Below are 22,759 nucleotides of genomic sequence, written 5' to 3'. Positions count from 1 at the left end.
AATTTCATCCTCTCCCCTGCCTTTTTTTTTTTTTTTTTGTATCCTATTTGCAGCAGTTTGTAGCTATCCCTGGGCAGTCACTTTGTGATTTCAAGAATTGCAGGAAACAAAAGTAAAGCTAACTATTCCCTACTAGCACCAGGCTTACTGGATCCTATGATGGGCAGGTTACAAGATACTCAAAAGAGTAGGAAGCTGGGAAGATATAAGAAGAACTCCATTCCTCAAGGAAGGACAGTTGAGTTCTGAAACTGTTTTGGAGATCTTGGGAAGGGCAAGTAAGATATTTAAAGGCTGCTGGCACAATCAGCAGCAGCTCAAGATGGGCTCAAGTTCTTTCTTAAGAACTGCTCATCAAAAACAGGAATTTGTTTTAGGAGAAAGATCCAACTTTTCTTTCTAAATGGTCAGATTTTAGTTTTACAGCACAGAGAGAGACAGTGTCCCATTCTTTACACCAGAACAAACTCACATCTAAAAACCTGAGCATAATCCTTCAGCAATAGGATTTAAACCATATTCTTTGGAACCATTTCTCCAAATAATTGACGTATGTCCCTGGCAACACTACAGTAGCTATTCCATGGGCAAGATCTCCCCAGGAAGCGTTCAAGGGGCCTTACAAACACAGAATGGGTGACACACACGAGTGCTGTGCATCCACGTGTTTGTGGAAAAATGTGTGAAACCTTCTATTTCCCCAAGTAGGTGAGACTTTAAGTATGAAGCAGTTACTTTTCCCTAAGCAAATAACCAGCCCACCCCTCCAAATCTACATGAAGCAAAGTAAGACTTTTGGGTTGACAGAGCATATTTCCTTTCTCTGAGATACGCAGATATGGAATATAATTAAAATATATTATCAGTGGTTGCAAATCTCTGGCACCAGTAACCAACATGCATATTGCAGGAAATCGGCCTTTGTCTAGCATTAGCTCTATGTCTCCAAGGAAATAATGTTGTTCAAGGAGATTTTAAGACCCTGGCATGACCCATTTTGATAAGTCTGTTGTTGTAGTGGGAAATATTGACTGGCAAAGATGTGTCTTTCCCTGATCCAAACTACTTTATTGAGGTCAGCAGCCTGACTAAGGAACCATTTCAGGTACTTGTTTCTCCATGTTAAGAAGAGTCTCATCCTAGATAAATTGGTTAGGTCTTAACACTAGAAAGTGGCAGTACCAGACTTATCTTTCTAGCTTATGCATCCAGAGGACAGGCCTTATGGGCCTGTTTGGCCATCAAGTAAAGACAGATGGAAAGGCTCATACTGGTTTTTAAATATCAGAAGCAGTTGCTGAATTATTCATAGTTTGCAGGGCTGTTATTATGTAGCATTGACTGTTCCTGATAAAAGGGTCCTGGCAACCAGAGGGGAAATGCAAGCATCTCATCCAAAAGTATGCCACACGGGGAGGCATCATTGTTGCATTGCTTCCTGAGCCTCCGCACTTCCACTTCTGCCTCTTAAAGAGCTTCTTTAAGAGTCTTCTCCTTAACATTTGGCTTCACAGGGGTCCCCAGTTCAGTCTGTGCTTGCACTACACCTCAGGCTTTCCCCACCATTTAAGTCCTCTTTCTCCAATGATCGGCGTTTACATCAAGCAGACTGTGCAAAGCAAAGTATGGAAAGCCTCATCTCTGGCAGCATGGGCAGAGAGCAGCTTCCATCCTGCTGCAGCATAGTCAGCAACAGCTATCACTTAGATCACTCTGGGTAACTCTGTAGTGCACATGCTTAAAGGAACAACACAAAACCAAAAACAATCTCCCCTCCTAAAAAAAACCCTCCCACTCCATAAAACCCACCCCCAAAAATATTACTTGAGATTCATTTATATGAATTATTAACCATCATGGACAAACATATTACTCTAGCTCTAGCTAGAAAAATAACACAAAAGGAGAAAAAAAAAGCTTTTCTCGCGTAAACTCTCTCCTCATGTTTCAAGAGAGTGCCTGTGAATATATGATGGTGAAAAAGACTTGGGATCCTCTTTCAGGAAGCTAAAGTACATTTTGCCACAGTAGAGCAGAATGAAAATCAACGGGAATGGGGCTGGGGGAAAGCAAGAAGGTCCAAATTTAACTGAGTTCAGCAAACTGTTACCAGACACTACAGTGCAATGATGAGATTACACAAATACCAGAGAAAGCAGGAAATAGAAACAAATATGCAAACAGGGGTGGAGAAGGAAAGCATATGTGCAAGTAAACTACTCTTCCGTACAGTAATGCGTATTTTTCAGAGTGGATCAAGAGCAGAAGAATTTCTCAACACCTGCAGTGGACGTTTCTAACACAACTGAAGAGCAGATCTCTGGACAGCTCTTCCTCAAGCTGGTTGTAGCATCTGAGACCTACAGCAAGGTGCAGTGGCAATATGGAAATTTTCAGAAAAAATAATAAGGTCTGTATTGCTTCCCTGTTCATGTTTTACCCTAGTTGTCATTGGGTCTGTGAAGTAAGTATATTTAAGGCTACTTCCTTTTGGTGTGGTAGTTTCCCTGTGCTGGTCCAATAGTGTCAGCCATATGGACAAACCTCTGAGTGCATACAAACTGGGAACTGATAGAAGATCTCCCTTGAAATAACCTTACTGCTGCTAGTCAGTATATGCTTACAGCAGCCTCCAAACACTACACACCAGAGTAATGGACAGACTGCTTGTACAGTGTACATATAAGACTAGATGCGAATTAATTTCCCTGTCACATCCTGAAGTAAAATTATTGGATGCCTGGGATCTAAGCTGTCCTGACCAACCACGTTATAGTAAGAGAAAAGAAAATCAAAATAAAATAAACACCCATCATAAAACTACTAAAACCATATACATTAGCATTGTAGAAGAATGACACTTGTGCCATATTCCATGGGTTTTGGCTTCCTGCTGGCTCATGGACACTGAGAACACTGAACTGAAAGCAGGCAGTGGCAGAAGCTAATAGCCACCAGCAACTCCAAGAAGGTTCCTTTTCCAGACTGTTCTACTGACTTTTTTTTAATTGATGGCAATGACAAAGAACAATTTCTTGTGAGAGAGGTGCAAGCGGTGCCCAATTGAATGGCTGGAGAGGTCAGATTTCTTTGTGACTTTCTCTCACATAGGGTGCAATGAAATAAACAGTAACCAATGAATAAAACAAGTAACTTGATGGATCCAAGCTTCTTAAACATTTTTCATTGCTAAAAATGTGGAGGAACTGAGCATTTCTGCTCTGGAAGACACCCAAAGTATGTTTAGTCATCAATCCCAGGCATCATTTTTAACTAGCAGCCAAAATGACACTCCTGCACTCTACCATCCACTACTACACAGGGCAGAGGAAGCCGTCAGTCTAATACCTGCCTCCCTTGCACAGAGGTCACCGGTGCGGGGAACCAGCAGCAAGCTTTACCAAACACACCCACATTCTGGCTTTCCTTCGACAGTGTTGGACAAGAGCTCCCTGCCTCGTGAGGCAGGCAGCAGCAAAGAAGAGTCCGTAAAAACACCCAGACTTGAAGACGAGTATCAGAAAGTCAGAGTCCTCACATCCGGCCGGCGGTGTGCAATGTCTCGCCCCCGAACCAGTGTTTGTTCAGTGCTCCCTGCAGACTGGATGTGGCCTGAAACAGGCGGGCGAAGCTCACCTCTGCCCAGTGTGGTTCCTGTTCACCTCCGTGTTTAAGGCCAAGTTGTGTAGGAAGAGAAAAAGCTGCCACCACACTTGATTTCTGTTCTGCTGATGCTGTAGAGAAGAACAGTTAAAGCGAGGTTATTTATATTTCTAAAATTGCAACATACCACTTCTCTTTTCCAATAACAACTCAGTTACACTTTTCAAGAGCAGACACTTTAATCCCATCAGCATAACAAGGGGGTGCAGCAAGGGATGAGGGGAGAGAGGGAAATGATAAGTTCTCCAGAAATAATTGTAGCTCTAACATTACAAAAAGAAAAGAGCAGACCCTTTATGCATTGTGCACAAGAGGATTAAACTTTTTTTTTTTGCTTGTAGGATTTCGCAGAGTTTAGCCAAGTGCTGTTTTTAATCAGATTGGCTTCTGAGCCTTTCAAAAGCCCCAGCTGCATGAACAAACAACCTTTTTTTTAAAAAAAAAAAAAAAAAGCCCCCCTTCACCCCGAAAGTAAAAAAAAAGAAAAAAATATAACTGGTGATCCATCTGTAAGTGATTTGACACCGTGAAGGTCAAAGGGTTAATCTTCAATTTAAACCACACTGCTGAGACAGCAAAACTCTGATTTCATCTAGTACAAGAAAACACATTCGTGCACACACACACTCCCCCACCCTCCCCCCACCACATTTTCCTTCCCAGCATCTCCAAGATAATACTGCCCTTTTTATAGCCACTTTTGACAGTAAGCCATAAATAATCAGCCTTGGAGCCCTTTCCTACTGACTGGAGCCAATTAAACCTTAAGCAAGAACATACTTGAAAACACACAAAAAACCAAAACCAAGAGGTTATTTCAGGTCCCATTGTCAAGGAAGAAACATGGGAGTTGAGTTTCAGGGGGACACCAGACTACATAATACAGCTTTGGGACAGGGACGCTGTTCCTCCTTTTGTTATATGTAATCACCCCTGCAAAAGTGGCTCTGATTATACCCCCACCTTCCTGCACTTTAATGGCATCTCATAGAAACAGGTGGGTTTCTCTTTACATTGCCCAGTCTGGGATACTATTTCACCTCAATAACCGACCTTCTATTAGAAGTCAGTCTTCATTTTCTCCTCCAGAATTCCATATTTGCTAAGCAGGCATGATCATTTCTGGAAAACAAAACAAACCAGCCCAAATCTCCGCCCCCTGCTCTCCTCCCCAGTCGCCAGCAGATGAGGAAACAGAAGACTGGCTTCACACAACTTTGCCTCAGTACACAGGAGTTCATAAAAGAGCACTGAAGCACATTATATGAACAAGATGTTTCAACTCAGATTAGCCCAACGGGGCAGAACAACACAGTTGCAAGGCATCTTTTACATAATCACAAATAAGAGAGTTGCAACTGGAGTTGGTGTATTGGAGATGTGTCAATAGACAGCTCTTCAAAGCCTTTCCAGATAGCCATTAAATTATGTTCATATTCCAGTGTGAGTAGATCTCTGCCATTTGAATGACAAGCACAAAACAGGCTTCCAGAAAACCTGTGTTCATCTTGCATCTTAGCAGTGGGTCATTATTCTTGCCCTCAATACTTAACAAGAAGAAGAAATGGATTTGGAAGAATTCACAAAAATCCCACCACATATTTCAAGAGTACTGTGTTGCTATTCTTGCCCTCAAGATTTAACAAGAAGAAGAAATGGATTTGGAAGAGTTCACACAGATCCCACCAAACATTTCAAGAGCACTATGTTTGTAGCATAACCTGTAGGCAGTGGCTCTAGAGCCTGCTATTATTTATTTCAAACCAATTCATCCTGGGTTCAGTCCTTACTGATTGCACAGGCATTGGTAGGTTTTATAAACCATCCTGTAGGGCTGAGTAAAAACTACTAATTTGGACTCAAAAAGCAAGATGTTTTTTGTTTTGTTACTCGCATCTCAGTTTGACCAGGTTTGCCATTCCTCATCAAACTCAAGAGATTCTTCTCACTCTCCTCCATACAGCTACACTCCTAAAAGTGCCCAAACATGCACAAAGAACCTCAACATCCTCATGACATCAAGATACCGTTGTTTTATCAAGCTATTACAGCTTAGGCAGGTTCCTTAAAGAGAGATCTTTGGGTAAGATGTCAATGAAGTGGCCTGCAAGAACAAAGTCATCTTCTGCAGTTTCCACGAGCAAGGAATTATGCTAGGAGAGCATAGTGGACAAACATATTGCAAATGCTCTGAAGACAATCTGCTTTCTTAGATTATTTTATTCTATTGGCAGACAAGAGAGTAAAAAATTGTCTTATAGAGACTTAGTAAGGGAAATGCAAAAGGATGTTTAAAAATTGGTACAGAAATCCTAAGCTTAAAATGCATCTCAGCTTTATTGGCAGAGCCTCTCTAATGGAAACTCTCATGGAATTTTATAAAGTGGGTTAATTTGGGGGCACACAAGAGGAATGCTGATCTGGCATGCACACTTTTACTCTTTCACACTATTGGGAGGAAAAACACATGTAAGAACCCCCATATTAATGTCCGCCTTCATGTAGGAGGTTGCTTTGTGCTTCTCATATGATAACAGGTTTCTAATTATTCTGCCTCCTCAAGTTTTATACCTCACCTCAGGAGAAAAGGATTATCTGCTCTTTCCAGTGATAGGTAAAGGAGGCCATGTTCTGAAAAAAACAGTGGGAGGACTGAGCTCATATGCCTCTTTTTTTTTTTTTTAAGGAGGGAACTTTGTGAAGAAGATACTGAGTTTTGGTTTTATTTGGTAAATAAGAGTTTTAGAACTGTACTTTATGATGGTTTACAGGCTTGCAAGAGAATCAGTGGGATGTAATAAGGCAAATACTGAGAAAAACTCTGTTACGTATTTTAGTTTATATTCTATTATGTTTATTTCACTGCCTCCTGAAGTCACTTTTTGGTACAGCATTTTTTTTCCTTTTCCAATTAAAATTGTTTCCCGTATTTGCCTAATACACTTAAGGAGATTCCCATGCAAAAGCAAAATAGGAAACATTTTACCCTTGGTTCCCCTTGCTTATAAGAAGCGTAACATCTCAAGTAACTTTTTTAGGAATGTTGCCACCATTTTGTTTTGAAGTAAAAAATTAGAGCACTACATTGAGGGAAGCTTTCCAGGTTTCATTCCTAGACCTAGGGCTTGCTTGTACTTCCCTAGGTCGGTATTCAGCCAGCATTTTCTTCCATGGTGGTGTGATCCCACACACACTTTCACTGGCCCACATACTGGAGCAGCCCACTCACACTGTTCTCTTCTCACAGCAGTGCTGGAAAGTGAATTAGAGCAGCACAATGATCAAGGCCAGAACTAATCTGATGAAGAAGCTGTCCTTACTGTTTAACAGGTCACCCTGTTAAATTATCTGTTCCATGGCATTGTGTAGTCAGACTGATGTTTGTGTCAAGACAACAGAAAGATGATGACCTGTGGAGAAGCGTAAGCTGGGACTACCTGCTTCAGCAGCAAGCCTAGCTAATGGGGTTAGGAGCTTATAGCTTTACTTCTGGGCTGATCTGCTTTCTTTGGTACTAATTCAGCATGGGACAAGAGACACAGAATGGAATGGCAGATATTATGTGCAGTAAACAATTTATGAAAGAACTAAAAATGTCCTTTTCACAAGTTTCTGTGTCTTTTCCCCCAGATTTGCTTCAGCCAAGACCAAAATTATTAAGTATTTCAAGATTGAGGGGTTTTTGGTGTGGTATAATTTATCTGTCAGGATGGACAGAAAACCCAGAAGAGTGATTCCATGAATCTGGCATATATATTTTTTTAATGTGATATGTTTTGGGACATTTTTCTAAAATTTGTAACTATTGCAACACTGGTGTATAATTTCCCTAAGCTTCACTAGGCGGATTTGCCCTTTATCAAAATAACTCAATGCTCAGAGTCATTACAGCACAGAAATACCAAGGATGAACACTTTGCCACCTCTGTGTAGGAGCAACAAAACAACCCTTTTGAGGGTTATTCCTCCCAAGAAGGAAAGAAGTCCCTTTTGCCCTCTATACTAACTGTAACTAAAGAAGAGTTGACTTGTGAATACAGTAAGTCAACACAAAGCTGGAAACACATAAAACCATTTCCTATTGCAGCTGCTGCTTTTTGAAGGGGATATCCTTAAGAGACTGTCTGTCTGAAGCATTAGCATGAATGCTTCAATGAGTCACAAGGAAAGGCCATTTTACAGGAAAAGTGTCCTCTGCAGCAACAGTACATTAGTGAAGCCACTTCCATGAACTGTGCTGAACCAAAAGCCAGACTACTTGTAAACAAACACATACATACAAAAAAAAACAGCAAGACTTTTACTGGAAGCAAATGAAAGAGGAACATGACATGACTGACCTGGCCCTTATTCCTTCCCCATAATTAATTCCTAATACATGTTTCACACTGTAAGCATACAGACACATATCTGGCAAATAGCAGCCCAGATGTCAAAACCTTTTGTACTCCTACCAAGCCCTTGCACAGGGTGATCAAAGGGAAGATCAGGACAGGTGATGCACTTCAAAGAAAATGCTGTCCCTTTGACCCAGCTCCTTGAATGCATGAGCATAAATATTTAACAGATTAATAAGCCTCATTTTTACATTTGATATACAAATGCCATTAACATCCCTGTTTAAAAAAGTAAATATGCTTGTCATATACATATGTTGTATGTGGGTCTGTCTTGTACACTCTCTCTATCCTCTTGATCTCATGGGCAGCTTCTGACTTTGCTTTATAGCTTCCAGACAATTAAGGGTCATATTCTGATCCCATCTTAACTAGAAGGATTAATATGGCCCTAAATGGTGTTGTGAGAACAAAAGAAGAATAATGGCATATGTGTACATAAAAACATTCTTCTTCCCTTAATGACTAATACAAGTATTAGCAACAAGTTGTTGGGATTGTATTTATTCACCGAATACAAAAATACTTGCACACCGGGAGCAGTTGCTGACTCATCGCTGAAGGCTGTTTTGGCTGCCAGGTGGCTGGAGGCATATTGTGCTACCACAAAATACGCTTTAGCTTAGAAAGACTAGAAAGTCACAGCCCCCAAGGCAACAGAGGTTACAGAAGGTGTCCCCTACTGGAGAGAGAAATGCAGGCCATTGGAAATAAAATACAAATCTTTCCAGCTGTGATTCCTAATGACCAAAGTATAATGTGTGTGTAGAACCAGCAGAGAAAAAAAGAGGCAGTAACAGAGGGAATAAAATGAAAGAGGAGCTCAGCCACATGGTTTCTCATGGTGACACGAGAGGATAGGAGATCTTCCTCGGGAAACTCCATCTTTCTGTCTTGCAATAACCCTTACATGGGCCTAAACTTGCAGTTAAAGGGAGGCATCATCTCAAGTATTGCTTCCTTTCTCATGAGCCTCCATCAGGCTTTGCAACAAGATAAGCAACACGTGTGTTTACGGAGAGAAGACAGACAGTACTGGGCAGAGCCGAAGGGGTGCAGGCTGCAGGAGACCCCCGATACCCCTGTACGGGCTGTCCAGCCCAAGCACGGGAGAGGGCACGGGCTGAGGCGCTGCGTCTGAGCAGCCAACAGCGACGGCTCTTGCCCTAAACCTGCTGCCGGCGCAGCTGCGCAGGTGAGCCCTTTCTCAACTTTCTGGTAGTTTAAAAACAAACACGCAGCCACTCGCGCCTTCCTCTCCAGCGCGGGCAGGAAGGGGAAGCAGACAGCCGCCATGGCAACAGCCAGCTGACGGCAACCTGGGAAGGGCAACCACCGGCCACCGCGTTCCCAGGCCCCCGGCCTTCCCCTCCTTCCCCATCCCGAGGGGCACGCTGGCTTATTTGCCACAAATACGGTAAATAAAGATCCCACATTTCCACGGAGCCGCACTGATACCCCTCTGTACCTGTGACGCGGGGCCTGGCACGGTTCGCCCCCGTGCTCTGGGAGTCTGTGTGCGTGTGAGGGTGCTGGAAGAGATGCCCAGGAGACGACAGCCCACATCGCGCAGCCACGGCCGGCAGCTTTAAGTTTTTGACCCTTTTACGGGTTTATTGACTGAATCTGCGTGTGACGGGACAGAGCTGTTCCACAGCTCCCGGTGTTCATCGCCTGCCCTGCGCGGGCCGCGGGACCCCCTGACCTGTATTTGGCACCCATTCCTTCACCAGCAGAAGGGAGGTGCTCCCAAAACTGCTCAGTGCTGCGGAGACCCCCCCTAGTGATTAAAGTCTGCCTCGGGGTTTGCTTAAAATAACACTTAGAAAGTCTTTACAGGAAAAATACGCTGGCGCGGGGGGAAGGGTGGGCGCGGGGCCGCCCGGCTGCGCGGGGAGGCGGCGGGAGGGCAGGTGCAGGGCTGGGGCCTGCGGGCAGCGCGAACCCTCGTCAGCAGCGCCGATGAGTCAGAGGCTAAATTTAGCGAGCGATATAAACACAGCCGCCGAGCGCAAACACGGCCCGGCCGGGCCCTCGCACGCACCGCCCGCTCCTCCTCGCCCGTCGGTGCGCCCGCTCGCCCTCGGGGGGCTCCAGCCCCATTGCCAGCACCCCTCGGGGCTGGCTCCCATCACGGAAAACCTAATCGGGGTTAAACGGGAGTTGCCTCGCTGCTTGTTTTTGGATCGCTGTTTTTTCTGCCGTGGTCCGGTCCTCGGAAGGATTTCTTTTCAGTTGGCGAGGCAGCTACTGAGGAGAAACAAACAAACAAACAAACCTCCAGAGACTATAAAAGGCTGGCAGGACATTCCTCCTCAGTGGCTAGAAACAAAGGAGAGCTCTGCCATTTGGGCACTTGCTTTCCTGCTTTTCCACCATAAAACTGCATTGAGTAAAATACAAACATGTACACTCCTCACCGTAAATAATCAGTCCAAACATCTCATTGTCCCCCTCAGAGATGGCACTATCTTAACAAGATCAACCAGCCTAGGTGGAGGACTGAGGCAGAACAACTAGGTTCCTATCAGCAATCCTTGCATTATCTCAGTCAAGTTATAACCTGCATTTTCTACTCTCCCACAATAAAAAATAACTGGGGTATTACCATAGTTATTTCCTAATTGAAAAATAACTTCTCAGCTGTCACACAGCTACAAGCAGAAAGCATGTTACCACTGTCACAGTGCTGTGAGAGCTAAGGAAATCCAGAAGAACCTGCAGAGACCAAAGGGGTTGTACAGGAGAGACATCAGCACTGAACACTGATGTTAGAAATACTGCAGAGCAATTCACCTGTACTGTCTCAAAAAACTGTTTCATGCTCTTTATTGTGGGCACTCTTGGTCTTTTGAGGTTGTGGCCCCACTACCTCAAGACAGTCCTGTGTCTGGCAGGATTCAGGGCACACAGTTCCACAGAGCTTGCACAGCTCTCCTGCCACCCAGCTTTATCCTCTGCCCACTTGCTCTACCAGAGCTAGGCAGGAAGTTTTGCTTTTTAACATTATGCCCCATTTTAAGCAGGAACATACATGTAATATATTTAAATCTTCTGACAGCTGAAAGCATATAGGAGGCTAGATTAGGATGATGTAGCAGTTTTGTGGCTTTTATTAAACTGATATGCTTAATAAAATACAGTGATTGTATGCAACTCGCATCAAGAGTTTGTCTAGCCCAGCCTCCAGCAGCAGCCTTACATGGCTGTCTGAGGAAAAGCTAAGGGCAAGTACATGCAATAGCTTCCACTAGTACTCTCTTTCAGCATCTAACTAGTTCGAGCTTAGGACTTCCTGAGTCAGATCTGGTTTCTGTTTATTTAATGTCTGCTTCAATGGCCATAAAGTTGTCTCAATTCTCCCTGAACCCAGATAAAGCACTGGGATGCACAATATGCCTTGACAAGGAGTTCCACAGCTTTCACCTGTTGCATGAAAAATGACCTCATTTACTTTGAGCTGGCTCCCACTAGTTTGACTTAATTTTGCCTAGTTCTTGTAACTGGGAGAAATTAGTCTATTCATCTCCTTCATGTCACTTTTGATTTCTGTATAATATTGCTTCCCTCTTGGTTTGTATATTTTTTTAGGCTTAGCAATACTAGCCCATTTTTTTCATATGGAAGTTCTGTTGTCTGTCTTGCCCTTTTCTGAAGCTTTTCCAGTTCTGCTTCATCATTTTTGGATGAAGAAAACCAGAACTTCATGTAACATTCAAGATATGGTAGAAACATTAATTTATACAGTGGCATAATGTTCTTAGTTTCTTTTCTTAACATACCAAAGAATACCATTTCAGATTAGATGTGAAAGGGCCCGGCAAGTTTCTGTTAACCTACACATCAAATAATCATCTCCACAGGCAGCAGGACTTCAAAACAGGTGCTAGGCAAGGGGCAGCAGGTTGTTGTGTCATTTGTATGCACGAGGAAGGTACACTTCCAAGCCCACCTCTTCCTTCACTGTCATTTGTCAAAATGAAAAGAAAAAAAAAGGAAAAAATCTAGTAACATTAAGCAAAAAAATCTGTCTCCACCTCCTCATACCAAATTTCTGACTCCACTGACCATAAGAATGGCCCCCTCCTTTCCTCAAGCCTAGGATTCCAGTTCTGTAGCCCTGAAAGAACTTTGTTTTTACATCTCAGTCTTCCCAAACTCACACCCACCCTATCCCCTGTCCTTTAAACTGGGCTCACTCACTTCAGGAGTTCTCTCCCTCACCCTGCTTGTGCATCCTCAGCTGGAGATTCGAGTCCTGCACCAACAGGCGACGCATGGAAAGCAGAGCTGAAGAGGTGACCCACTGCTGTGTACAGCAGCAGTAAGGACCAGCCAGCAGGGAAGATCCTGAAGCACACTGACCTACTCAGGAAACAAATGAATGAAAACACATACCCCAGGTCTCAAAGAGACTGTAGTTACAAGTGAAGTATAGAGCTGCTTGTGCTACCGGCTTAGCTGCAGGATAGTCTAGTCTCTGCATTATTATCAGGAAGCTTTTCTAAACGCTTTCCCTAAAATATAAGGTCATCATAAAGAACAGATTCCTGCAAACAATTCCAGTGTAAAAAAAGCAACTGTTAAAAATGCCCTGAATGTCCTTAATAATGAAAAAAGCCCGATGGAGTTTGGGGTAAATGATGCACATGTAGTACTGTGCACCCATTCTCTCATGCCAATAAGTTTCCGACAAGCGATGCAGGCTCTCTGTTGCATAAGTGGAAGTGTCTCAGAGGAGGCCTTGATAACTCTCATGAGAGACAGAGAGAAAAAAGTATGCAAAACATAATATGTTTCACTTTCAAAGGAAAGTAACATTTCCTCCTGGACATCTTCAGTGTCATTAGCTTAGGCAAACAGGTACATATCTAGCTGCCTGCCCATAGCCAGTGTGGATGCAGGCGTTTGTGTTCCATGGGCGGCTGAACCCTGTTGCAGTGATGGTAAGACTTACTTGCTGAACCAGCTGGGGAATTGAGAGAAATGAAGTTTTCTATAGCTAGATCCACAGAGACTCTTTGAGCATGGTCAGCATATCTAAATCAACTGCAGGATTCCTGATGTGTTGGAAAGGGACTTTGTTGTTGTTTGTAATACACTTATTTACTCAAGAAAGCTCAGCTCTGATTCAGCATCTGGTTCTCATTGAGGCTCAGCTTTTTTAAACTGAGCTTTCCAGATGGGTTGACTGAAGCACAAGGAGGTCAAGAGACTTGTCTGAGGTCATACAGCAAGTCAGTGGCTCTGCTTGGACCTGAGCCCAGAACTGTTCAAGGCTACCACTCCTTGGCTCTTAAAGAGACAATTTTATCCCCTGTGAAGTGATCTTATCTCCATGAAGTAGAAATATGATAAAAGCAGTTCCCTCAAAGCTGCAGCCTGCTTAAAAAGAGTTATTTAATTTGGAAAAAGCTATAGGAGTCCAGTGTCTTATTGGAGCCCATCAAACTGAAGGGGTGTAATACTGATATACAGTGTCATCCACCCCACCCCTGTATAATCCCGTGCTCCTCTGGGGCAGCTTTACGCTGCCACCGACGCCATCCCTGGTTGTGTACTCAGGTCCCATCTAACAACCCCTCATGTCATGAAATACACTCTCCATTCGGCACAGGTCGAAGCCCCTTCTCAAGGCAAGGAAACCCAAGTGCACTCAGGACCTGAAGCAGAGCCCAAGCACTTGTTGCCACAGCCTGGGCATGTGGGGTGTGGGAAGCACATCCCAGCCAAACAACCAGCAGGTCCCCTAAACTTAGCTCTGTTCTCCATAACCTCAGAGCACAGCCTGTGGCTGAGCTACAGCAGCAGTTCACAGATTCCATAGCAAAGGCCCACCTGCTTCAAACCAAGGAAGAGGTGGCAGGTACTGCCTTCTCTTGCAGAAAGCATAGCTTGACTCTACCTTTGTTTTCCAGGAGCAGAGTGAAAAAATAAAACTAGGAAGTTTGCCAGAAGCTATACAGCCTCAATCAGGTAAGAGACAGTAAAGAACTCAAGAAAACATAGATGGGTCTCACATGTCATTCTGCAGAGCCCTTGCAATCTAGATCAACATGTAGCAGGCTCTGCTACTTAGGAACACAGAGTGTTGCTCAAGTCTTCTTACAAGAAATTCAGCATCTTAAGGAGATGAAAGACATGGAGTTCTAGGGAATGTTGTGTTATTGCTCTAGCACTGTTCTAAGGATGAAATTTTATTTCATCATTGAGGTTTTAAATTACTGTTTTCTGTTTAACATATTAATAGGAAATGAAACTCTGAAAGTGGTGTTCATGCCAAAAGCAAGCATAGTTACGGCCAATTTTCTTATTCTTACTAGATGCATACCCAAAAATCTTTTGTATAGCCAAAAACCACAGAATAGATACCATTTAGCTCCAGAAGCCCAGAGAAGAGATAACAGTGACTCTCCAGGGTTCCCAGTGTGGGATGGGTTAGACCGTGCATGCAGCTGAGTCCAATGACAGCCCAGTGATGTCAGCCTCAGCAGCAATTGCCTGCTCAGTTTCTCTCTCAGCCAGGGATGTACATTAACCAGCAGCCTTTGTGTCAACACAGCCTTGCTGTGCAGCAGCAGAATGGGGGCCATACCTCAACTGCTGGAGAATCTCACAGAACTCGGGAGCCATGAGAAGGCAACTCTTGAGGTAGCTGGATGCACCATTCCAATGCTAAAAGCTTTTCTTAACTTCCATTGAAAAGGCACACACATTTTCTTTTCACAGGTTCACAGATAAATGTTTTGTAAGCTCTGAAAACAGGCACAGCTTGTTGAAAACCAAGCTTGCTCTCTCTCAGGACTTCACAAGACCACACTGGTGTGACTAACTTTGTGGTATTCTAAATCTGATTGAGGACACCACTCTGGAAAGTTGGTTTTGACCAAATGTTTGAGACAAGCTGGAATGGGGTTTCCAAATCAGGGATTAGTTTCACAGCAAGATAAACGACAGCCCAGTTTTCCATGCCTCAGAGACTGCCCCTTCCAAACCACAGCACATTGTGAACTGCTCACGTGTCTCCAGGGGCAGACCGCCTGCTTCTTCAGCAACGGGCTGGGTAGAGTCATTGCACACAGGACAGAGGGGGTTCTCCACGGGGGATTCATGCCAAAAGCCAAAAGGAAATCCTCCATGCAGGACTAGGAGGGAAGGGATTGGGCATGACAACAAAACACTCCACAGGGAACAGTGCTTTGGACACCAATATGTGGCCCAATTCTCCGTATCCCTGACAAACAAGAAAGAATCTCTTAGCAGATCCAAATGCCAAGGCCTATCCCAGGGTCAGGCTGTGGATAACCACTGGCTGAACTACTCTGTCCTCGCGTCAGGTTTTCGAGTCGGTTTGGGTTTTGGTAATTTTTTTTTCCCCCGTTTTGTTTTAGAATTTAAATGCCTGAAGGCCCCAGCTCCCGTCCCCTTTACAACTTGTTGCTGTTCCAGTTCAAACAAAGAGCGCGGAGCCCCTCCTCTGGCGGGCCCCGGGGGCCGCGCCGCCCAGCGCAGCCGGACGCCTTTGTTTACTACGGCTCCACACGCCGGGCTGGCCGCCGGCCGGGGCTGCGGGGCCGCCGGGCACCGGGAGCCGCCGCCGGGCACCGGGAGCCGCCGCCGGGCACCGGGAGGCCGGCCCCGCCTGCCCTAGGGGGGCCGGGCAGGGTGGGCGCTCCTGGACGCGTTTCCAAGGCACGGGCATCAGATAGGGACACTCCCCCGAGATGAAAGGGGTCAAGTTACAACCAGTTCCACCAGTTCGGTGCAGGGCTCCTCTGCCAAGTTGGTTAAACCTTCCCTTTCCTGTGAGACAGCCTGGCGAGAGAGGGCGGAGCCTGCAGCTAACCCAGGCGAATGGCGCCACCGGGGAAAGCCCCATTCAACCACAAACAACACACGCTAAAAAAAATCTCGCGGTAGCTCTTTATTCCTATGGTTTGCTAAATGACATTCATAGCCCCATCTGCATTTCTATAGGCTAATCTTCCTTTTCCTTCTTTAATCCTTCACCTATTAGGAGATGAGGAGTCCCAGAATTTCCTCATCTCTCAGATGACACAGAGACGACCAAGCCTTTGCCCAGCCACAAGACACACTCTCTGACCAAGACAGAGATCCTCACTTACCTTTGAGGAGGGCTGCAAACGATCCCACAGTTAACAGAGGACAAACTCACTTGCTGTAAGATAAACTTTCTGTCCCTTTCTGAAGTCAGCAAAATTTCTTCATATACAAGCAGAAACACACCCTCCTTGTTGGGTTTGCATAGAAGTGGCAAACTGCTGCCTGCTGCCAAGCCTCTGCCACATCTGACCATCTCTGTATGGGGCTGAGATTTCCATTTTATCACTACTCAAAGGGGAAAGAGAGCAAGGAAGAATGAAGGGTTCTGGGGGTAATGGTTATTTTGTTTCTTTGAACAGCGGTGTTTGGTTTTCGGTTGGGTTTTTTTTAAGAAAACAAAATGAAGAATCTGGAGTGTGGTTTTCAGACCTCATGGCATCTTACAGATGTCTTTTGTTGTGAGGAAGTTAGTCACAAGTCTCAGACACTAGCTAGGGCTGTCTGACTAATAGCTGCTAGCAAATCTAGTATGATCTAAATATTCTTTACAACATTACATAGAACTACCGTTAGACAACAAGGAGTGTCAGAACAGACTCCAAGCTTGTTATCTCCAAGACCAGGAGCTGACATAAGCCACTGATGTCTACATGTTCCACGGAAGAGAAGGTGCTGGTGGTGAGGAGAATAGAGAAGAAGAATAAAAGCTGTAATAAAAAGCAAGAGGAGGATCCCTGGCAAAAGCCTCAAACCCCACTGCTGCTGAACTGGCAGAGCTGGAATAGCAGCAGCTAACACAGAAGAGCTCCCTTCCCAGGCAGTGAATGCAATGCAATCCCTCACATTCTCTTCCCTCCACGTGCCAATCTTTAGGAAGAGCAAGGAATCTAGCATAAGCAAAATCCATCAGGATACTCCTGCCATTTTATCGCTATTGGCAGTCTGCTGTCTTAAACAGCAGCTCACTTAGCTGATGCCTGGAGTCAGTCATCAGGGTAGCACTCTTGGAGAGGTAAACCCCCGCCTTGCCCTCCAGAGACACCTTACCCTCTGTATGTGGAGCCGGTGGAACTGGTCCGCAATGCACTGCAACTTCCGTGCAATCTGCACCTCCACACGTGCTTCCCGCTGACCTTCCTGAGGTGCCTCTTGGAGGTGCGGATCCAACACAAAGCCAGCTGGAGGGACATGTAAACGGTAACCAGCACTCCCTACAAAACAGATCAGAAGAGTCATTCTCCCACGGCAAAGATTGTCTTCTCTACTGAGTGCACTTCATGGAGGAAAGAGCTGCAAATAATCCTAAATTTTTGACTTAAAGTCTAGTTCCTGAAGGCCAGAAAATGACTGTATACTGTAACATGGCACAGTAAAAGATTTGCCCAGCTTTCAAATAAACTTATTAAGCAGAGCATTGTGTAGATCCCCATAGTCAAATGAGTGGCAGGATCTTAAAATTGATTGCTTTTCCTTGTTTACAGCTCAGCCAAGTGCTGTGGTTTGGGGGATTTTTAAGGACAGTTTTGCAGTTTTACAGGATCTCTGCCTCAAGTTGGCATTGTCTCCACTCAAAGGTAGCAGTATCTTTTCTGTCAGTCTTTTTTCAGTTTTCTGTCATTTAGTGATTTTAGTGATCTAAATTAAAGCTGAATTTGACAGACAAAGCTGAGTGGTGACCCATCAATTACTAGTAAAATACTGGATGGACATGCTACTTATTCAGCAACTTTAACTCCAGTGAAGAGCCTAAAAGCTCTATCTTTGTCTCTCCACTGAAAACTTCTAGAGGTTTCCACTTCTTATGTGGATGAGACAGACCATTGGTAGTTAAAAAATGTAGGCAAATTGTAGGATATGAAGTACAGTGAATATTTAAACATCTAGCAGTAAAATTAAATGTGATAGAATAAAGCCAAAAAGAGAGAGGGAATATCAAAGATAGCAGAGGCAATAAGCAAGTGTCTGGTTCCTGCAGTGGACAAGCAAGGGTAAGAAAATACAAGTTGTCTTTCTTGAGGAAACAGGACTAAAGCAAAATAATTTCAGTCCTTTAATAAAACACCCTAATGGAAGTAACCTTGCTTGATTGGGGAAGTGCTAAAGGGACAGCTTCTTTGCTGCAAAGCTAGTGACACTGGAGTGCTCTTACCATAGAAGAGTCTCCGTGGCTCTTCAGTGACTCCACAAGGCAACATAACATCCTGACTGGAAGAGGATGGGCTGAGTGTTTGAGTTGCCTTGTCCTGCTGCTCAGGATGCCTGATACCGGGACCACAGCAGTGTGTGAGGGGGAATAGTTGAAATCTCCCCAGAAGGCAGCTGTAGGACTGGTTCTGTGTGAAAAAGCCAGTTGCAGTCATCTCACCAGGCTGACCTGCAAGTCCAAAGTCATCAGAGTGAAACACGTCATCGTCCAGCCCATCCAGGCTAGAATAGTCCTCTTCCAGGTAGCTGGGGCGATCCATTGCTCCTGCAATAAAGGGACATTTGAGGAAACAGCTAAGACACAACAAGAATGCTGTCCAGGAGAGAATGCCTTTTGCGCCAACAACAAAATACAACCGATTTTACCACACCTTCTCTCTTCCCCACTTCCCAGTGCTGCCCATCTGCATGGACAGGAGAGGTGAGTGACCTGTGGTAAAGGTCAAGGCTTTGCAGAAAGCCCTCAAGTGCTAGGCCAGAAAGAGAAAAGCTTCACACGTGTATAAGTCCACCCAAAGCTCCAATTCTGCTCACACCTGCTCCCAAGTAGAGAGCCAACCCCCAACCTCAGCACACAGAAACAGAAAAGACATTTTAAAAAGCAACCCAAATTCTTCTAATAGCCCCATGGCCAGTCAGCTTCTTTGAGGTCTGCTTTGCTTTGGCCTGTTATATTTGAACTTCATGGTATATCCCATTCACTTTTTTTCCCATCTATTGCGTATTGATGAAGAAAAATTCTTGTAATCACAATGCTGCAAGGCCAGATTTTTAAGAAACCCCAATGGCTGCAAAACTTAGGAGCTGTCAAAGTCACTGCTGTGAAGCTCTCCATTACTTCTCCCTATGAGGGCCAACTTTCCTTTCAACTTCTCATTTCTTCCCTCAGTTCAACTTAAGATATGTCCCAAACTTGGCAATCTAGTGACTTCCTTATCCCTCTTACCCTCAAGCCTACATGCGCTGTTAGTGCAGTGGTTCATCCTACTGCTAAAGAAAAGCATGGCTGGTGTCAGTGTTTAAAGCAGGATTTCTGTAGTTGCCACAGTAAACACTCCTGAGCTCTGTTGTAGCACAAAGCTGAACAAAGATGGTAGAGGGGAAAAACCCCCATAAACCCTAAATCACTATTTCAGAGCTCTTTGCGAACATAAAGCAATTAGAAGCAGTATTACCAAAAATGCCACAAGTCCCTTTACTGTTACCTGTGCATCTAACCCAATTGGAAGACAGACTCCTAAGAGATCCATCTCCAGGATTTCCACCCAGTTCCAAACAAGGCAGTGAAATTCAACTCTTCATGTCTCTTCCTTTGCTCTGGTTTGCGAAGCATTTAACAGAATGGAAGACTAGCAAGAGGAATTTCAGGCCTGAAGGAGACATTAATAATAATTTTTATAAGGATGTGTTCAGCGCTGCCCTTGGTGCTCCCATCTCCCCCCAGGTGAGCAGCACTCAGGACACCAGCACGCTAGAGACAAGAGGATCAAGCAGTGCAAGAAGTGTTTCTGCAGGGCTCTGGCTTGGGGGCACTATGGCTATTTAAGTTGCTGCATCTCAGCAGTTCACTCAACTGAGCCACAACTCCCAAAGAAGTTTCTGCAGAGCAGAACAGGTACCAGCTCCACAGCTGAGTGCAGCTTTGTTGGATGACAGCAATGGCAGAGCACTCATAACATTCCCACCATGGCTTAAAGTTGCATACTGAAATGAATTATGGGCCCCAAGAGGCAGGCATCTCCTTGCCAGCTCTTCTGCTGGATCACAGTCACCTGACACAGAGGCAGGTGGGAATGTATTTTGTCTTTGCAGAAAAGCTTGCCAGATCTCATCTGTCAGCCTCACTGGGACACGGGCACTTTCCTCAAGGAAAGTGCAGCAAAGGCACAGAGCAAACTCCGAACAAAAGAGGGTTTAAAGAGCAAGAAGTTTAACTCGATCTCCTGCAATACGGTCCGACCCTCTTGCAGAACTCGTCAGAGGATGCCGAGGCAGCGCGAAGGATAACTCGTCCTACAACTCACTGGAACTCCTTCTACAACCTCCAAACGCAGTTCACGCTGGGATCCACAGACACGGGACAGCTCGGGCTACGGGTCTGTGCCTGGGCAGGCCCCGCGTCTCCGGTGCCGCGTCCTACCCACGGCACTTCCTTCCACAAGCCAGCGGCGACAGCGGCGGGCCGGGGCAGCCGCACGCCCGCGCTGACAGGCGGCAGGCCGGGAGCGGAGGGAGGGCTCAGCGCACACGTGCGTGCCAGCGTCCCAAAACAAAGCTGGCCGGCCTCGCTTCGCCACCGCCGGCCGCCTTTAACTCTTCCCCGACGGGGCTCTAGCCCCGCAGACGTGCCCCCCGCCGAAAGGTTTAACGCGGCTCCTCCGGGCAGCGCCGTGGGACGAGACTCCGAGCTCGACGGTGCGGCCCGGGAGGGGCGGCGCTGGCTGTGGAATCAGCCATCGCCTACATCAGCGAATCAGCGGCTTTCCCGGTGCCCAGAGAGCTCATTCCTCGCCCTCACCCTCCTCTCTTTCTTCCCGCTCCCCAGGAGGCGAGGGACTCCGGGCAGGACGGGAGGGGGCAGGCGCTGCCCCGAGGCGAAACCCCTTCCCTGTCACGATCGCGCCTGGCCACGGCACCGCCCTCGCCGGCGACCTGGCTCAGAGTGGCCAGCCCCCAGCGGCGAAAGCGCTTCCCGGGCACTCACCGAGAACCGGGACCGGCGTCCCTCGGGGACGGGGCGTCCCGGGAGAAGCCGCCGCCGCCGCCTCCGCACCGCCAAACTGCGGCCGGCGCCGGCGGGCGCGCCGCGAACAGCTGACGGCAGCCCCGCCCCCGCCGCGCCCCGCCCCGCCCCCGCCCTCCAGCCAATGGGCGAGGAGGGGCGGGGCCGGCGCGCGGCAGGGGCGGGGCCGCCCGGGCCGGGCCGTGGAGCCGCGGGGGCGGGGCGGGCCCGCTCCGGCCTGGGCCAGGTGGGAGAGCGAGGGTCGGCGTGTGCCAGCCCTCAGCGGGACGCGCCGCTGGAGCCGCGGCCTGCAGCCGCCCTCCCAAGGCTCCCGCCGCCCCAGCCAAAGGCTGGGCCAGCTTTAAATCTCACGGGAGTGTGACTCCAGCTAGTTGATTTCCAGCAAAACTTTGATTTTTCAGCTCTAAATGACTTAGAAAGTATTTCCTGACTTACGAAGTCTGAACGCTGAGGTGTGAGGGTCAAGGAGCTCCTCGCAGTGTGTTGTGCTCTTTCCTGTAGATGACTAGGACTACAGGACTGAAGAATTAAATTAATACAGATAATGTCTTGATAGCACTTTCTGTGAAGCCCCCTCGATGAGATTAGGATAAAACCCCCAGGCCTCATGCTGCAAACAACAGCTCGGTGCATTTTCCCTCACTCTGCCAATGATTGATCAGCTCCCCCTGTAATCAGTGGCAAAATCTCACCATGTTCAGAGAGGCAGGACCCAGCTCCTTGGCGCAGAGCAGCACCCTGTCAGGCTGTTTTTAAAACTTAGGTAACAAGATCGCTTGGAAGGGAGGCTTTAAAACCCAGCTGGCAGCTGAGTAATGTTAATTGCTGTCAAGTCTGCCACACGGTTACTGAGGTTTGTAACTTAAACTCAGGGGAGGGGTTAGATTGCAAACCGATGGCTAGCAAGGTGAGGCAAATTACTACGGTTTCCTCGTATCGCATTGTCCTGGGCAGGCTCACAGTGCCTCTCCAGTTAAATGTTTCAGAATCACTGTGATTTTGAGTGAGGTATTTACAGTTGCCATTAATAGATTAACGGGCTAATAATGTTCATTGTCTCCAAGAACCCTTTTCTTTGTGGTTCTTGTCCAAGTGTTCATTTTAACTCTTTTATTTGCCAGAAGTCTTGAGTCTTTGCTTATTTACGAGAAGATCAGATCATGTTTGACTTGTACCTCACCACCAAGAAAGAAAGAAAAAAATACTCTTTTCTTTCATTTTTGGTAAGGGAAAGGTTCCTAAGTTAATTAAGCCTCATTGTTCACTTTTGATAGTCAAAAGAATTGTGAGTAGGAGGAGATTGATATTAAAAAAAAAAAAAAAAAAAAAAGGCAACAAAAGGCATTCTATATCTTTGAGACAGTCAAATTTTATCACACTGATGGTCAGGCCCTGGCAAAATGCCAGCTGCTGGAGGGCTACTTCTAATTTGAATGTGCATCACTATAAATAAAAAATGAATGTGCTATGATTCCAACCACTTATGTCTTCCAGACTGAGTAATAACTGCCTGCTGGTTAGGCTCATTAACAGTAAGAACAGTACCTGATCGGCTTTGTTTTCATCTCATTGAGCTGCAGTTGGGGCCACACTTTATATCCCCAGAGGCTGCATTTTGGGAACTCCTACTGTGTAGAAAATGTATGGAAACTGAAATCTATGTATATAATCAGGCTGGACGGTAAGA

The 22,759-nt window shown here is 45.9% G+C and overlaps 1 protein-coding gene across 2 annotated transcripts; it reads right to left on the bottom strand.

Moving 5' to 3' along the window:
• Window positions 1–1,830: 1,830 nt before the first annotated feature.
• On the bottom strand, window positions 1,831–21,102 carry BMF (Bcl2 modifying factor). Of its 2 annotated transcripts, XM_066321411.1 has the most exons (5): window positions 21,034–21,102; window positions 19,535–19,699; window positions 18,274–18,594; window positions 17,172–17,335; window positions 1,831–3,734 (listed from the first exon to the last, which is right to left on the bottom strand). In XM_066321411.1, exons 3-5 carry the CDS (start codon window positions 18,587–18,589, stop codon window positions 3,633–3,635), a joined length of 582 nt encoding a protein of 193 aa, XP_066177508.1. In that variant the 5' UTR covers window positions 18,590–18,594; window positions 19,535–19,699; window positions 21,034–21,102; the 3' UTR covers window positions 1,831–3,632. The 2 variants fall into 2 exon arrangements, with proteins under 2 accessions (XP_066177508.1, XP_066177509.1); XM_066321412.1 differs by lacking the exon at window positions 19,535–19,699 and having other exon boundaries at window positions 21,034–21,096.
• Between the last annotated feature and the right edge of the window lie 1,657 nt (window positions 21,103–22,759).

Source organism: Sylvia atricapilla, chromosome 6 (genome assembly GCF_009819655.1).
Source record: "Sylvia atricapilla isolate bSylAtr1 chromosome 6, bSylAtr1.pri, whole genome shotgun sequence".
Classification (NCBI taxonomy): domain Eukaryota; kingdom Metazoa; phylum Chordata; class Aves; order Passeriformes; family Sylviidae; genus Sylvia; species Sylvia atricapilla.
Note: the sequence above shows the minus strand (reverse complement) of the source record. Positions and strands in the feature narration are given on the sequence as shown.